This window comes from Mirounga angustirostris, unplaced genomic scaffold, assembly GCF_029215605.1.
Source record: "Mirounga angustirostris isolate CCGP_5_RB_7025 unplaced genomic scaffold, mMirAng1.0.hap1 SCAF_12, whole genome shotgun sequence".
NCBI classification, from domain to species: domain Eukaryota; kingdom Metazoa; phylum Chordata; class Mammalia; order Carnivora; family Phocidae; genus Mirounga; species Mirounga angustirostris.
The window spans coordinates 50,538,486-50,556,150 of NW_026991720.1; the positions used below are offsets into that span (position 1 = coordinate 50,538,486).

Here is a 17,665-nt window from a genome sequence, read left to right on the forward strand (position 1 = left end):
ACATCTTATAAAGTCAAGAAAAAAGAGCAAATTAAATTTAGAGTAAGTAGAAGAAAAGAAATAATGGAATTTAAAGCAAAACCCAATGAAAGTGAAACCAGGATGTCAATAAAATTTAATGAAACCAAAAGGTGGTTCTTTGAAAAGATTAAAATTGATAAACTTCTTGCTAGGTTGATTAAGAAAAAAGAGAAGACTGTCAGGTAAAAACATACATCTTTATAAAAAAAAAAGAAAAAAAAGAGAAGAGGGAGATTTACTAATAACAGAAATGAAAGGGGGACCATCACTACTGATGCTATAGACATTAAAGAATAATAAAAGAATACTATGAACAATTCTATGCCCACAAATTTGATACCCTATATGAAATGGACCAATTCCTTTACATACACAATCCACCAAAACTCACAAAAGGAGATATATATAACCTGAGGAGTACTATATCTGTTAAAGAAATTAAATCAATAATTAATAACTTTCCCAAACAGAAAGCACCAGGCTCACAGGAACTTACTGGTATATTCTACCAAACATTTAAGGAAGAAATTATACCAATTCTCTACAATCTCTTCCAGGAGATAGAAGAAACATTTATTAACTCATTCTATGGGGACAGCATTACTCTAATGCCAATACTGGACAAAAACATTACATGTCATTATACATTTGTTAAAACCCATAGACACATGTATACAACACAAAGTATGAACACTGATGTTAACTATGGGCTTAATAAAGTTTTAAATTTAAAAAAAAATTGAGCAGAAAGTACAGAAAATTTCCATGTATCTGCCTCACCCCAGTTTCTCTTATTTACATCTTGCATATGTATCTTACATATGATACATTTGTTATAATAATCCAATTTGATACACTATTATCAACTAAAGACTATAGTTTGCATTAAGATCCCCTCTAAACGTTGTACAGTTCCATGGGTTTTGACAAATGCATGATGTCATCTATGCACCTTTACAGTATCATACAGAATAGTCCCATGGCCCTAAAAATGCTCCAGGCTTCATCTATTCATCCCTCCCTTGTACTCCCCCAAACCCTGGCAACTACTGGTTCTTTTGTACTGTCTATAACTTTTGCTTTTCCCAGAATGCAATATAGTTGGAATCATACGGTGTATACCTTTTCCAGCATGGTTTCTTTCATCTAGCAATATGTACTTATGGTTCCTCCATATTGTTGTGAAGCTTGATAGCTCATTTCTTTTTATTGCTGAATAATATTCCATTGTATGGATGTATCACTTTATCTTTGCTCCTATTAAAAAACATCATGGTTTGCTTTCAAGTTTTGACAATTATGAATAAATATGCTATAAACATTCACATGTAGATTTCTGTGTGGACATAAATTATCAACTCCCTTGGGTAACTATCAAAGAGTACAGTTGCTAGATTGTATGGTAATACTATGTTAGCTTTGTAAGAAACTGTAAGAAAGTGTCTCCCAAAGTAGTTGTACTATTTGCATTGCTACCAGCAATGAATGAACAACTTCCTTTTTAGGGTACAGGCCTCCTCAGAGATATTGCAGGTTCAGTTCCAGACCACCAAAATAAAGTGAACACTGCAAAAAGGGAATATTGCAATAAAGTCAGTCAAATGAATTGTTTGTTTTTTCCAGTGCATATAAAGTTATGTTTACACTACAGGGTAGTCTAGTAAGTGTGCAATAACATTGTGTCTGAAAAACAGTGTATATACCTTAATTAAAAATTACCTTATTGCTAAAAACTGCTAACCATCATTTGAGCTTTTGGCAAGTCATAACCTTTTTGCTCTAAGAGGGTTGCACCTCAATGTTGCTGGCTGTTAACTGATCAGGGTGGTGTTGCTGAAGGCCTGGGTGGCTGTGGCAATTTCTTAAAATAAGACAATGAAGTCTGCTGCATCAATGGACTCTTCCTTTTATGAACAATTTCCTTGTAGCAGGAGATTCTGTTTGATGGTTTTTCCCCAACAGTAGAACTTCTGTCAAAATTTAGAGTCAATCTTCTCAAACCTTGCCATTGCATTATCAACTAAGTTTATGTAACATTCCAAATCCACTGCTGTCATTTCAACAATCTTCATAGCATCTTCATGAAGAATAGATTCCATCTTAAGAAATCACTGTCCTTGCTCACCCACTAGAAACAACTCCTTGTTTGGGGTGATGGGTGGTTCAGTTGGTTAAATGCCCAACTCTTGATTTCAACTCAGGTCATGATCTCAGGGTTGTGAGGTTGAGCCCTGTGTCAGGCTCACACTCAGCTTGGAGTCTGCTTAAGAGTCTCTCCCTCTGCCCCTCCCCCATCTGCTCATGAGCACCCACACTCTCTCTCTTAAAAAAAAACAAAAAAAAACTCCTCACCCATTAAAAGGTTTACTATGAGATTGCAATTCAAATATTATCATGAAAAAGTGGAAATATTGTGAGAATTACCAAAATGTGACACAGAAACATGAAGTGAGCAAATGCTGCTGGAAAAATGGTAGTGATAGATTTGCTCAATGCAGGGTTGCCACAAATCTTCAACTAAAAAAAAAAAACAAAAAAAATCCCACCAAAAAACCATAGTATTTCACAATGCAATAAAGAGAAGCACAATAAAATGAAGTATGCCTGTGTACGTCTTGCAAATATTTTCCCCCAAACTGTAGCTTGCCTTTTCATTTTCTAAATGGTGTCTTTTAAAGCAGAAAGTTTTAAATTTTGATAAAATCAAATCAAATTTTTCATTATGCTTCATGCTTTTTATGTCTTATTTAAGAAGTCTTTCTCTAACCCAAAGTTGCAAAGTTTTTCTTATGTATTCTTTTAAAAGTTTTAAAAATTTAGCTCTTATTTTTAGATCTATGATCTATTTTGAGGTAATTTTTGTTTATGAGGTAAAAGATGTTCATTTTTTTTTTGCATATAAATATTAAATTGTTCCAGCAACATTTATTGAAAGGACTATCATTTCTTCATTGAATTACCATGGTGCTATTAATAAAAACCAGTTGACCATACACATATTGTTCTCTTTCTGGGCTCTATTCTGTGCCACTGATCTATAAGCCAATACTACAGTGTTTTCTTTAATGTAGGGTAATAGTAATCCTTGAAATCAGGCTGTGGAGAGCATCAAATTTTCTTCTTTTTCACAACTGTTTTGGTTATTCTAGGTCCTTCATAAATTTCAGTATCAATATGTCAGCCTGAAATTTTGACTGGATTCTGCTGAATCTATAGATCAGTTTGGGGAGAACTGACAATGTTAACAGTACTGAGCATTCCAAACCCTGTATGTATGTATGCCTTTAATTTCAGCAATTTTTTTCTTTTAGTTTCCAGTGTACAGGTCTAGCACATATTGTTAAATTGACCCCCATTTCTTTAACTAGTATATAAAAATACAATTGATTTATGTAGATTGATCTTGTATCTTATGACCTTGCTACACTCATACCTGTTAGTTCTAGATTTGTTTTTCTTCCTTCTGATAGATTCTTAGGATTTTCAGTATAAACAATGTCATCTTTGAATAAAGATAGTGTATTTTTTCTTCTTCAATCTGTATGCCTTTTATTTATCTACTTTTCCTTGCCTTTTTGCACTGGCTAGTACTCCCAGGTACAAAAGTGAATGGAAATGATGAAGGTTGAACAGAAGTGATCACAGAAAGAAAGCATTTTATCTTCCACCATGAATTATGATGTTAACTGCAGTTTTTTAATAGATGTCCATCAGGTTGAAGCAATTTCCTTCTAAGTTTACCAAGTTTTTATCAAGAATGAATGTTCAATTTTGTAAAATGCTTTCCCTACGACTATTAGCACAATCACATGACTTTTATCATATCAACAAAATGGTGACATTTATTGGTTTTCTTTTTTTTTATTATGTTAATCACCATACATTACATCATTAGTTTTTGATGTAGCGTTCCATGATTCATTGTTTGCGTGTAACACTCAGTGCTCCATTCGGTACGTGAAAAATATGGAACGCTTCATGAATTTGCATGTCATCCTTGCGCAGAGGCCATGCTAATCTTCTCTGTATCGTTCCAGTTTTACTCTATGTGCTGCCGAAGCGAGCACCATTTATTGGTTTTCAAATATTAAGGCAGTCTTGCATTTTTTGACACAAAACTTACTTGATAATGTAGTATTATCCTTTTTGTATGTTGCTGGATTTGATTTGCTAGTATTATCTTAAGAACTTGAAGTCTATGTTCATGAGGGATACTATTTTGCAGTTTTCCTTTCTTGAAATGCCCATAGCTGGCTTTGCTATCAGGGGTGACACTAAGCCTCATAAAATAGTAAATGTTTCTTTCTCTTACTCTTTTTCTGGAAGAAATCAAGTGGAACTACAGATATTCAGTTTAAAAGAAATACAGAGCTATTCAGGTTGCCTCTTATGTAGGCTTTAGTAGTTTGTGTCTTTTAAAGAATTAGTCAATTTCATCTAAGTTTTCATATCTATTGTCATAAAGTTGTTCATAATATTTATCATTCTTGCAATGTCTGTTGGATTTGTAGTGATGTCCTCTCATTTCTGATACTGGTAATTTGGGTCTAGCTACAGGATTATTATTTTATTGATATATTTTAAGGTATACTGACTTTGTCAAATGCCTTTTATACGTTTAGTCTTATCTTTATTATTTACTTCTTTCTGCTTGTTTTGAATTTAATTTGCTTTTCTTTTTCAATTTTCTCAAGGTGAACACTTAGATGACTGATTTACATATTGTTCTTTTCTAATAAAGGCATTTTCCTCCAAGCATTGCTTTGACATATATTTTCATTTTCATTCAATTCAAAACATTTTTTTTTTCTGTTTCTTTGTGATTTCTTCCCTGCCCTGATTTAGAAGTATGTTGTTTAATTTCCAGATACTTGGGGATTTTTCAAATAACTGTTATTGAATTTTAGTTTAATTCTGCTTTAATTTCACAGGTCTGCTATAACAAGCTGGGGTGAATCTGCTCAATGTACTGTGTAGTATGAGGACTCTTGACTCTGTAGTGGGAATGCAAACTATTCTCCATTCTTTGTGATCTCTGGAAATTATTTGACCTACTGTGCTTTCCAGAGGATCCTCTCTAGAACTCTAGAGGCCTACTTCATATATATATATATATGTCAGTGCTCAGCCAAAGATTTGAGGGCAGATCTCCAGAGACCTTTCTGTGTTCAGCTTCCTTCTCCCTGATATTTTGCCACACAAATTCCAGTCATCTCCATCTCCCCAAATCCTGACCTCTATGAAGACGGCTGGCCTGTTTGTATTTCCTTTCTTTACTGCAGCCTGAAAACTATCCTCAATTTCATAATGCTCACTTTGTTTCCTTTCAGTCAGGGATCATGGTCCTGTGCTGCTTACTATCCCATGTCTAAAGATGGTTTCCCTTCCTATCCCGTATTTTGCTATTTTGTGATGGGAATGCAAGACTATTTTTTCTTCCTTATGTCTTGGGTGAACTTTATTCATTCTTGAAACTTTACTTTTTGTGGTACCCTAGAGATTTCAGTATGCATCCCTGACTTTTTATACACTGTAAGCCATTTTTTTTTTTTTTACCACTTCCTGAACAACAAAAGAATCTTACAATTGTTTGACTCATTAAGTCACTCCCTCCTTTTAGGCTATCATCTTCATATATTTCACTTTTATACATGTTATAAATGCCCTAAGACATTGTTATTATTTCATTTTAAAAGTCAATTATTAGGGCACCTGGGTAGCTCAGTTGGTTAAGTGACTGCTTAGGCTCAAGTCATGATCCTGGAGTGCCAGGATCGAGTCCCACATTGGGCTCCCTGCTTAGCAGGGAGTCTGCTTCTGCTTATGATCCTCCCCACCTCGTGTTCTCTCTCTCATTCTCTCTCTCAGATAAAATCTTTTAAAAAAAAAGTCAGTATTATATTTACCATTAGTTTTCCCTTTGTCATTCTTTCTGCCAGAAAAACTTCGTTTTGCATTTCTTATAGAGTAAATGGAGATTATTTTTCTCAGATTTCATTTGTCTAAAAGTAAAAATCTTTATTTTGCTTTCATTTTTGAAGGTATTATTGCCAGAAAGGGAATTCAAGGTTGGCAGCGTTTTTCTTTCAAAACTTTATAATGATCTCAGTGCACTCTGTTTTGACATATATAGTTCCTGTTTTATTGCTAACCATTAGTCTTATTGTTTCTCTTTAAAAGTATTCTTCTCTAATTTACAAATATTCACTCTGTCTTGGATTTTCAGGAATTTGACTGTGTTGTTCCAAATAATGTTTTTCTTTATATTTCTCTTGCAGGAGGGTTCACTTTGCTTCTTGGATCATCAGTTGATGCTGTTCATCAGTTTTGAAAATTTTTGGCTATGTCTCTTCAACTATTTCTTCTGTCCCATTTCCCCCTTTTCTCTTTCTGGGATACCAATTACATGTATATCAAACTTTTTGAGTATTCCTCCTATTCTCTCTCCTTTATGTTCCATTCTTGTTCTGATTTTCAGTTTGGATACTTACTACTGGACTGTTTCAAATTCATGGATCCCCTTCTCTGCAATGTTTAATCTATTAACCCCATCAAATGAGCTTTTAATTCAGATATATTTTTGAGTCCTTGAATATCCATTTCATTGTTTTTTAAAATATAACTAACATAGTGTTACATTAATTACAGGCATACATTGATTTAACAAATCTACACATTACTCAGTGCTCACCATGATAAGTACAGTCACCACCTGTCATTATACATTATTTCAATATCACTGACTATATTCCCTAAGCTTTTAATCTCCAAGACTATTTTTTTTTTACAACTGAAATTTGTACCTCTTAATCTCCCTTATCCATTTCACACATCCCTTACCCACTGCCCCTCCAGCAATCAGCAGTTTGTTCTCTATATTTAAGAATCTGTTTGTTTGCAGTACTACTTAAACAAGCCAAGATATGGAAGCAACTCAAGTGTCCATTGACAGATGAATGAATAAAGACGATGTGGTATATTGGGACTACACCAAAGTAAAAACTATTGCAGTTCCTTTGTTGAAACCATCAACAAAATGACAAGGAAACCTGCTGAGTGGGAGAAGATATCTGCAAATGATATATCCTATAGGGATTAATATGGAAAATATATAAAGAACTCTTATAACTCAACACCAAAAAAACCCCAAATAACCTGATTTAAAAAAGGGCAGGACTTTAATAGACATTTTTCCAAAGATGACACACAGATGGCCAATAGACATATGAAAAGATGCTCAACCTCACTAATCATCAAGAAAATGCAAATCAAAACCACAATGAGATATCACCTTACACCTATCAAAATGACTAGAAGCAAAAGACAAGAAATAAGTGTTGGCAAGGATGTGAAGAAAAAGGAATCCTTGTACACTGCTGGTGGGAATGCAAATGGGATGCAGCCACTGTGGAAAACAGTATGGAGGTCCCTCACAAAATTAACAGAAATACCACATAATCTAGCAATTCCACTACTGGGTATTTACCTAAAGAAAACAAATGTGCTAATTCAAAAAGATATATGCACCCCTATGTTTATTCCAGCATTATTTACAATAGCCAAGATATGGAGGCAGCCCAAACGTCACTGATAGATTAATCAATAAAGAAGATGTGGTATATATACAACGGAATATCACTCAGCCATAAAAAAAGAATGAGATCTTGCCATTTGCAAAATATGGATGCACCTAGAGGGTATTACGCTAAGTGAAATAAGTCAGACAAAGACAAATACTGTATGATTTCACCTCCATGTAGAATCTGAAAAACAAAATAAACAAAAAACAGAAACAGACCCATAAATACAGAGAACAAACTGATGATTGCCAGAGGAGAAGTAGGTGGAAGGATGGGCAAAACAGTTGAAGGGGAGAGGGAGATACAGACTTCCAATTATGGAATAAGTCATGTGGACAAAAGGTGCAGCATGGGAAAAGAGCCAACAGTACTGAAATAGTGTTATATGGTGACAGATGGTAGCTGCACTAGTGGTGAGCACAGCATAATGTAGACATCTGTCCAATCACTGTGTTGTACACCGGAAACTAATGTAACATTGTGTGTCAACTATATTTCAAAAGAAAAATGTTTTAAAAAGATGATGGGGGGCACCTGGGTGGCTAAGTTGGTTAAGTGCCTGACTCTTGGTTTTGGCTCAGGTCATGATCTCAGGGTTGTGGGACGGAGCCCTGCCCTGGCGCAGTGCAGAGTTGGCTTAAGATTCTCTCCCTCTCCCTCCCCTTCTGCTCCCCCACCCCCACTCTGTCCCTGCTCATGCACACACGCTCTCTTTCTCTCTAAATAAATAAAATCTTTAAAAAAAGATGATGTGGTACATGTGTATTTATACACATAGATATATACATACACATACACAATGGAATATTATTCGTCCATAAAAAAAGAATGAGATCTTGCCATTTGCAAAATATGGATGGGCCTAAGGGGTATTATGCTAAGTAAAGTAAGTCAGACAAAGACAAATGCCACACGATTTCACTTATATGTGGAATCTAAAAGACAGAACAAATGACCACTTGATTGATTTTGATTCTAATTTTGATTCTATTTTCTAGTAATATTTTAAATGTCTTCATTTTCTCTTCTTTTAAAATATTTTAATACATTTTAAAATATTTGTTTATAAACTCTAATAATAAAGGATCATCTATAGAACTGCTTCTGTTATTTTTCTCATGATTATTAGTCACATGTTCCTGTCTCTCCCTGTGTCTAGCAACATATGCCTCTGTTTCCTCAGTAACTTAACCATTTTTCTCTACTTGTTGTACTGGGAGTGTCGGCCTGCTGTGACTCAATATCTCTTTCTTGGAAGTAGAAGTCTTCCTTTCCTCTTGGGATTTCTTTTCTTTCACTGTTAGAATACTAAGCTATCATTGATTCTATTTATTGAGAAGCTGCTTTTGAATGGTGGATACTATTGGTTGATTCTGTTCTTAATTTCATTTTTAAAAAAGATTATTTTATTTGAGAGAGAGAGAGAGAGAGTGCACGAGCATGCGTGGGAGGGGCAGAGGGAGAAGGAGAGGAAATCCCAAGAAGACTTCATGCTGAGCCCTACATGGGGCTCAATCTCACAACACTGAGATCATGACCTGAGTCAAAACCAAGTCAGACACTTAACTGACTTTGCCACCCAGGTGCCCCCTAATTTCATTTTTATCATCAGAAGATTACACTAGCACCTGAGCTGCTTAAAAGTCATCCAGCCATTTCACCTGTTGAGAATAATGAACAAGATAATCCTCAATAAGGCCAATATCAATGGCACAAAAGCCAGAATAACAGTAATTTTTTACCCACAGAAATTTTTAGGAATATACATACACACAAAACCTTTGCTATAGTAGGAAGAGCACAGAATCTGAAGAAAGAAAACCTGGTCTAAACCTCATCTCTGTCAATTTACTAGGACAGTGACCTTAGACAAATAATTCTTCTACTTTGATTTTCAATTCAATAAATTGTTGTGAAGACAAAACAATATATTTTAAAGACCTCTGTGAATTATAAACACACTGTAAGATGCCTTATTATCTAGTTTCTAAATCTACAGATCAATGATAAATAAATATGGGGACATGGGTGTAATAGATACTAATGATAAAAACTGACTACCAACATTATCATATCAAAGGAAGAGTCAAAAACTATTTTAAAAAGTACCAATTAGAGCTAATGGTTAGCTAGTTAATACAGGCTTAAATAGCCCCTACATATTTCAATAGACCCTGAAACTATTACTCTATCTTGACAGAGTATGGTAATTGGTATTTGTGACAAGAGCTTGAACTTGAAAGTAAATTCATATCCTATAATATTACTATTAAGATAAAGGACTATCTGATAAACTTTGGAAAAACTGCAATCAAAAATGACTAAAATTGGGGCACCTGGGTGGCTCAGTCGGTCAAGCAGCTAACTCCTGGTTTCAGCTCAGGTCATGATCTCGGAGTCCTGGATGGAGCCCCTCATTAGGCTCTTTGCTCAGAGGGGACTCTGCCTGAGGATTCTCTCTCCCTCTCCTTCTGCTCCCCCTTCCCACGGCTCACACTCACCCTCTCTCTCTAATAAATCTTAAAAAAAAAATGACTAAAATAAAAATTCCAGTTGGGTGATATACAACTAGATTAGTTTTTACTTAGGAGCCAAAGGTTTTATATCATGTGATCTTAGAATGATTAAGTTTGTGAATAAAATGAAGAATCTGCATTACTGGCTCACTTTTACAAATGAAAAAGTCTGTAAAAGGTATGATTTTTCACAAGGGAGAAGAAAAAAAATTAATGGACTGTGGTTAAAAAATGATTATGGGAGAGGGTGAAATCAACATACTGGGAGTACAAAAAGCAAATGGAAAGACAAGATGACTCCATGAAGGAAAGGCCAGAGAGGGCATGTGGCACAGGTTTCTGAAAGCAAGAATCATTTGAAGGAATGCTGAAGAACGGTTGTGAAGTAGTTAACACACCGGGCTTTAGTGATGTTTCTAAAAATTAATACAGGAAATAGTGTAAGTGAAATAAAACTGGACTAAGAATAGTTGTAAAAGTATATTTACAGACGAGTTAAGGAGACTACTAGGGAGCTGATTACAGAAACAGACTTGAAATATCAAGGTTATCCGAGAGAAAACAAGATTTCAAAAAGTACTAGACAGAGGAAGTCAAGAACCAAAATGAAAAACAGGCACACAGTCTAATATAAAAGAAGAACATCAGTATTTTGCTGTTGCTGAAATGGAGATAGTACCAGGATCCTTTTCATAAGTCCTATTATAATATGACTATTCAGTTAAAATTTCCCTAAAACTTTAAATGTGTTAGGCTAAAACTAAGAGTTGTTTTATCTTGTATTTAAAGTCAGCGCAGGAAAGGCAAAAGTAGTCTAATTTTCGTGTGCATGAAGATTTCATTATGTGATAAGTATTATTATTTGCTAACTACACCAAAGGCGTATTAAGTTCTGAAAACAGCAATATCTGAAAAGACCTCTGTAAAGACAATTTAAAAATAATTTAGTAAGCTTATGAATAAACCACTATACCTTAGCAAGTGATTTTACAATAGGATTCTCCATAATCCCCTTGAGGAAAATTAGGTCTATTTCTTCTGCTCCTGTAGATGAGGGCAGCTCCGTAAGGTTATCCAACACTTGCTGCATTGCTGCTGAGATAAAAGCAATAAAAACAAACAAACAAACAAAAAAAACCAAACCCTTAAATTTCAAGCCATTATGAAATACAAAATATTTGATGTATTTAAAATAATTCAAATAAAAAGACATTAACAACACTCTTTCGAAAAGTCATGTTTTAAAAAAATGAATTGTTAAATGGTAAGTTTCAAACTGAATTCCCGTGAAGTAGGAGGACACATTTTTATACACAATTTGGGCTTTACCAGACTACCTTATACATACTTACCACTTTACACTTGCTTTATATTTTTAAAATTTAAAACATTACTCAAAAAATACAAAATTTTTATAGACCTATAAAAAAGTAAAGAGATGAATTAGTAATCAACAAACTTCCCACAAGCCCATAACCAGATGCTTTCATTGGTAAATTCTATCAAACTTTAAAGAGGAATTAAAACCAGTACTTCACAAACTCTTAAAAAAAAAAAAAATAGAGGAGAGAATACTTCCCAATTATTCTATGAGATCCTGATACTAAATCCACAAGAAGGTATCATAAGAAAATTATAGCCAATATCCTTTATAAATACAGATGCAAAAATCTTTAATGAAATACTGGCAAACTGAATCCAGCCATATATGAAAAGGATTGTACACAATGACCAAGTACACATTATCTCAGGAATGCAAAAATAGTTCATCAAGAAATGAAAATCGATCTGTGTAATACACTGTATTAATAGAACAAAAAAAACAAAACAACTACATGGTATCTCAATGGGCACAGAAAAAGCATTGGACAAAATCCAAACCCTTTTCATGATAAAAACATTCAACAAACTAGGAATAGAAGGGAAATTTCCTGAACTCAGTGAAAGGTATCTATGAAGAATCTATAACTAATATCATATGTAAGGGTAAAAGACTGGATACCTTTCCATAAGATCAGGAACAAGGCAAGGATGTCCGCTCTTGCCACTTCTACTCAACATTATAGTGGAGATTCTAGCCAAGGGAGTTAGGCAAGAAATAAATGGCATTGGAAAGCAGTAAGTAAAACTATCTCATTCTGCAGATGACATAACCTTGTACATAGAAAATGCTAAGGAATACACACACAAAAATTACTAGAATGAGTTCAAAAAGGTTGCAGGATTCAAGTTGAAAATACAAAAATCAAACATTTCTAAATACTAGCAATGAATAATCTGAAAATGAAATTATGAAAACATTTTTTACAACAGCATCAAAAACAATAAATTAGGAATAAATGCAACAAAAGAAGTGTAAGATTTATACACTGAAACTATAAAACATCACTGAAAGAATTAAAGAAGGCTAAAATAAATAGAAAGATATCCTATATTCATGGATCGGAAGACTTCCTGCTATTAAGATGGCAACACTCCCCAAACTGATCTACAGATTTAATGCAATCCCTGTCAAAATCTCTAATGTCCTCTCCCCCTTTTTTGCAGAAATTGGGAAACTGATTTCAAAATTCATATGGAAAATGCAGTGGACCCAGAATAGGCAAACAATCTTCAAAGAGGACCCATACTTAATTTCAAAACTGACTAAAAAGCTACAATAATCAGGACTGTGTGGTACTAGCATACAGAGAGACATAAAACTTAAGAGTCCAGGGGCACGTGAGTGGCTCAGTCTGTTAAACACTGGACTCTTGCTTTCAGCTCAAGTCATGAGCTTATGGTCATGGGACCAAGCCCTGTATCAGGCTCCACACTCAGCAGGGAGTTGGCTTGAAGATTCTCTCCCTCTGCCCCTCCCCCCACTCTCTTTAATAAAACAAATAAATCTGAAAAAAAAAAAAAAAAACCCAAAAAACAAAAAACAACTTACAGTCCAAAAATAAAACCTATATATCTATTTAAGGTCAACTGACTTTCAACAAGGGTCGCAAGACAATTCAACAGAGGAAAGAACAGTCTTTTCAACAAATGGTACTGGGACAACAGAATATGAATATGCAAAAGAGTGAAGCTAGGGGGCACCTGGGTGGCTCAGTTGTTAAGCGTCTGCCTTCGGCTCAGGTCATGATCTCAGGGTCCTGGGATCGAGCCCTGCATCGGGCTCCCTGCTCAGTGGGAAGCCTGCTTCTCCCTCTCCCTCTCCCCCTGCTTGTGTTCCCTCTCTTGCTGTGTCTCTCTCTGTCAAATAAATAAATAAAATCTTAAAAAAAAAAAAAAAAGTGAAGCTAGACTCCTACTACATTCAATATCATAATATTAATATTATTCAGATTAATTTTTTTAGTTTTATCTCCTCTTGATGTTTCTTTGGAATAAGTCTACTAAATTCGCAGTTTTTACTATTTTTAAATTTTTATTAAAATATAGACGTTAAAAGCCAGACTGTACTAACTGGCTTATAACGAAATACGGCAGTTCTCTGTTCCATACTGTCCTCCTCCCTCCCAACTTACATTACTCTGCAGAAGTAACTACTTTGAATTTGTTATAGTTTCATTTAATCACATCTGTATTTCTGAATAATACGCTAATATTGCTTCTTTTTCTTTTACCCATTTTAGATAGTATTTCTTTATTTTCTGTTAGAATACTAGAGGATTAAGCTTTTACCTTCCTCTATCTCCAGACTGGCAATTTTTAATAAAGTCACATATGGGAATCCTACACATTTTTCCCCCAAATGTTCTAACAAACTTTTCACATTTCTGTAATTTTTCCAAATCCTCAAGAATTTTTCCAACACTCTATCAGACCTATTCCCTGACTACTACTCCTGAACTCCCTCCCAAAGCATTCTTCTCTTGTACTTTAATCTGGACAGGTTCATCTCTAGGCCTCCTATTCAGTCTGTGTAAATGAGTGACAATTCTGAAAGATGTGAACAGGAGAAAAATATGCACTTAAAACAAGTAGAAGGAAAACCCATACTGGGCTAAAATGAAGAAAGGAGACCCAGGAAATAAAGAATACAAACAAAGCCTATTTCATAATTTTGTTTGGGGTCCAATGTGTACCTTTCAGTGGGTAGAGAACAACAGAATCAATAATCTTGAGAAATATTTTTATCCTGTAACTAGTTAGCTCTACTTCCATGATGTTTTTCTTTCATGTTCTCGATTTGTCTTTATTTTTAACTTTCATTATGAATAATTCCAAACATTTATAAAGGGAGAGAAAATAACATAATGAACCCAATAACTATCAGCTCTAACAACTAGCTACTCACGGCAAATCTTGTTTCATATTCCTATATACTCTCTATACTATATAACTTTGAAGCAAATCCCAGGTATCACATTTCAGTGTATCTGTCTAAAAGATTAGGGCTCTTATTAAACAATGTAACCAAAATATTGTTTGCAAACTAATAAAATAATAATTTAATATCACCAAATGGTTACACTGAAAATCTTTTTAAAATGTACCTTCTATACCGGTTCTTGAGGTACTTAAATTTTTATACTGGTGCTTAATTAAGTGGGAAGAAAAGTGGTGGAGATTGTAAAATATACCCTGGGTTATTTTAAAGATCTTAAAAAATTGTTATTCATTCTTGATTATATGAAATTTAATTAAACACTGATAAGTCTGTCAAATATCCGATGTTCTGGAAAAGGGATCTTGAATATTATAAAGTTGCCAAGCATTCCCAAATTAATTGGTACATTTAATGGAGTTCGTTTTTTTAAAAAAATTTTATTGTTATGTTAATCACCATACATCATTAGTTTTAGATGTAGTATTCCATGATTCATTGTTTGTGCATAACACCCAGTTCTCCATGCAGAACATGCCCTCCCTAATACCCAAAACCAGGTTAACCCATTCTCCCACCCCCTTCCCCTATAGAACCCTCAGTTTGTTTTTCAGAGTGCATCGTCTCTCATGGTTCGTCCCCCCGATTCCCCCCACTTCATCCTTCCCCTCCTGCTACCCTCTTTTTCTTTTTCTTAACATATATTGCATTATTTGTTTCAGAGGTACAGATCTGAGATTCATCAGTCTTGCACAATTCACAGCGCTTACCAGAGCACATACCCTCCCCAGTGTCCACCACCCACTCACGCCATCCCTCCCATTCCACCCCCCACTCCAGCAACTCTCAGTTTGTTTCCTGAGATTAAGAATTCCTCGTATCAGTGAGGTCATATGATACATGTCTTTCTCTGATTGACTTATTTCGCTCGGCATAATACCCTCCAGTTCCATCCACGTCGTTGCAAATGGCAAGATCTCATTCCTTCTGATGGCTGCATAATATTCCATTGTATATATATACCACATCTTCTTTATCCATTCATCTGTCGATGGACTTCTTCACTCTTTCCACAGTTTGGCTATTGTGGACATTGCTGCTATGAACATAGGAGTGCACGTACCCCTTCGGATCCCTACATTTGTATCTTTGGGGTAAATATCCAGTAGTGCAATTACTGGATCGTATGGTAGCTCTATTTTCAACTTTTTGAGGAACCTCCATACTGTTTTCCAGAGTGGCTGCACCAGCTTGCATTCCCACCAACAGTGTAGGAGGGTTCCCCTTTCTCCGCATCCCCGCCAACATCTGTCGTTTCCTGACTTGTTAATTTTAGCCATTCTGACTGGTGTGAGGTGGTATCTCATTGAGGTTTTGGTTTGGATTTCCCTCATGCCGAGCGATGGTGAGCACTTTTTCATGTGTCTGTTCGCCATCTGGATTTCTTTGGAAAAATGTCTGTTCATGTCTTCTGCCCATTTCTTGATTGGATTCTTTGTTCTTTGGGTGTTGAGTTTGATAAGTTCTTTATAGATTTTGGATACTAGCCTTTTATCCCATATGTCATTTGCAAATATCTTCTCCCATTCTGTCTATTGTCTTTTGGTTCTGTTGACTGTTTCTTCTGCTGTGCAAAAGCTTTTTATCTTGATGAAGTCCCAATAGTTCATTTTTGCCCTTGCTTCCCTTGCCTTTGGCGATGTTTCTAGGAAGAAGTTGCTCTGGCTGAGGTCGAAGAGGTTGCTGCCTGTGTTCTCCTTTAGGATTTGGATGGACTCCTGTCTCACATTGAGGTCTTTCAACCATTTGGAGTCTATTTTTGTGTGTGGTATAAGGAAATGGTCCAGTTTCATTCTTCTGCATGTGGCTGTCCAATTTTCCCAACACCATTTGTTGAAGAGACTTTTTTCCATTGGACATTCTTTCCTGCTTTGTCAAAGATTAGTTGACCATAGAGTTGAGGGTCCATTTCTGGACTCTCTATTCTGTTCCACTGATCTATGTGTCTGTTTTTGTGCCAGTGCCATACGGTCTTGATGATGACAGCTTTATAATAGAGCTGGAAGTCCAAAATTGTGATGCCACCAGCTTTGCTTTTCTTTTCTTTTTCAACGTTCCTCTGGCTATTCGGGGTCTTTTCTGGTTCCATACAAATTTTAGGATTATTTGTTCCATTTCTTTGAAAAAAGTGGATGGTATTTTGATGGGGATTGCATTGAATGTGTAGATTGCTCTAGGTAGCACTGACATCTTCACAATATTTGTTCTTCCAATCCAGGAGCATGGAACGTTTTTCCATTTCTTTGTGTCTTCCTCAATTTCTTTCATGAGTATTTTATAGTTTTCTGAGTGCAGATCCTTTGTCTCTTTGGTTAGATTTATTCCTAGGTATCTTATGGTTTTGGGTGCAATTGTAAATGGGATCGACTCCTTAATTTCTCTTTCTTCTGTCTTGTTGTTGGTGTATAGGAATGCCACTGATTTCTGTGCATTGATTTTATATCCTGCCACTTTACTGAATTCCTGTATGAGTTCTAGCAGTTTTGGGGTGGAGTCTTTGGGGTTTTCCACATAAAGTATCATATCATCTGCAAAGAGTGAGAGTTTGACTTCTTCTTTGCCAATTCGAATGCCTTTTATTTTTTTGTTGTCTGATTGCTGTGGCTAGGACTTCTAATACTATGTTGAATAGCAGTGGTGATAGTGGACATCCCTGCCACGTTCCTGACCTTAGGGGGAAAGCTCTTAGTTTTTCCCCATTGAGAATGATATTCGCTGTAGGTTTTTCATAGATGGCTTTTATGATATTGAGGTATGTACCCTCTATGCCTATACTCTGAAGAGTTTTGATCAAGAAAGGATGCTGTACTTTGTCAAATGCTTTTTCTGCATCTATTGAGAGGATCATAGGATTCTTGTTCTTTCTTTTGTTAATGTATTGTATCACGTTGATTAATTTGCGGATGCTGAACCAACCTTGAAGCCCAGGGATAAATCCCACTTGGTCATGGTGAATAATCCTCTTAATGTACTGTTGGATCCTATTGGCTAATATTTTGGTGAGAATTTTTCCATCCATGTTCATCAGGGATATTGGTCTGTAATTCTCCTTTTTGATGGGGTCTTTGTCTGGTTTGGGGATCAAGGTAATGGTGGCCTCATAGAATGAGTCTGGAAGTTTTCCTTCCGTTTCTGTTTTTTGGAACAGTTTCAGAAGAATAGGTACTAAT

At 35.4% G+C, this 17,665-nt stretch overlaps 1 protein-coding gene and 1 non-coding gene across 6 annotated transcripts in view; both read right to left on the bottom strand.

The window, feature by feature from the left end:
- The window catches only part of PALS2 (protein associated with LIN7 2, MAGUK p55 family member), a 132,206-nt gene that overhangs the window by 67,625 nt on the left and 46,916 nt on the right, over positions 1–17,665 (bottom strand). For 2 of the 5 annotated variants that reach the window (XM_064575155.1, XM_064575156.1), the window contains exon 2: positions 11,091–11,212. In XM_064575155.1, the coding sequence (XP_064431225.1) occupies positions 11,091–11,207 (117 nt within the window). In that variant the 5' untranslated portion in view covers positions 11,208–11,212. Of the gene's footprint in view, positions 1–1,143; positions 1,264–11,090; positions 11,213–17,665 lie in introns of those variants that run through there. The other 3 variants (XM_064575154.1, XM_064575157.1, XM_064575158.1) reach the window with 2 other exon arrangements.
- LOC123840849 (U6 spliceosomal RNA) lies at positions 3,982–4,088 on the bottom strand. The gene has a single exon (XR_006790114.1). It is a non-coding gene; the product is annotated as a U6 spliceosomal RNA (small nuclear RNA).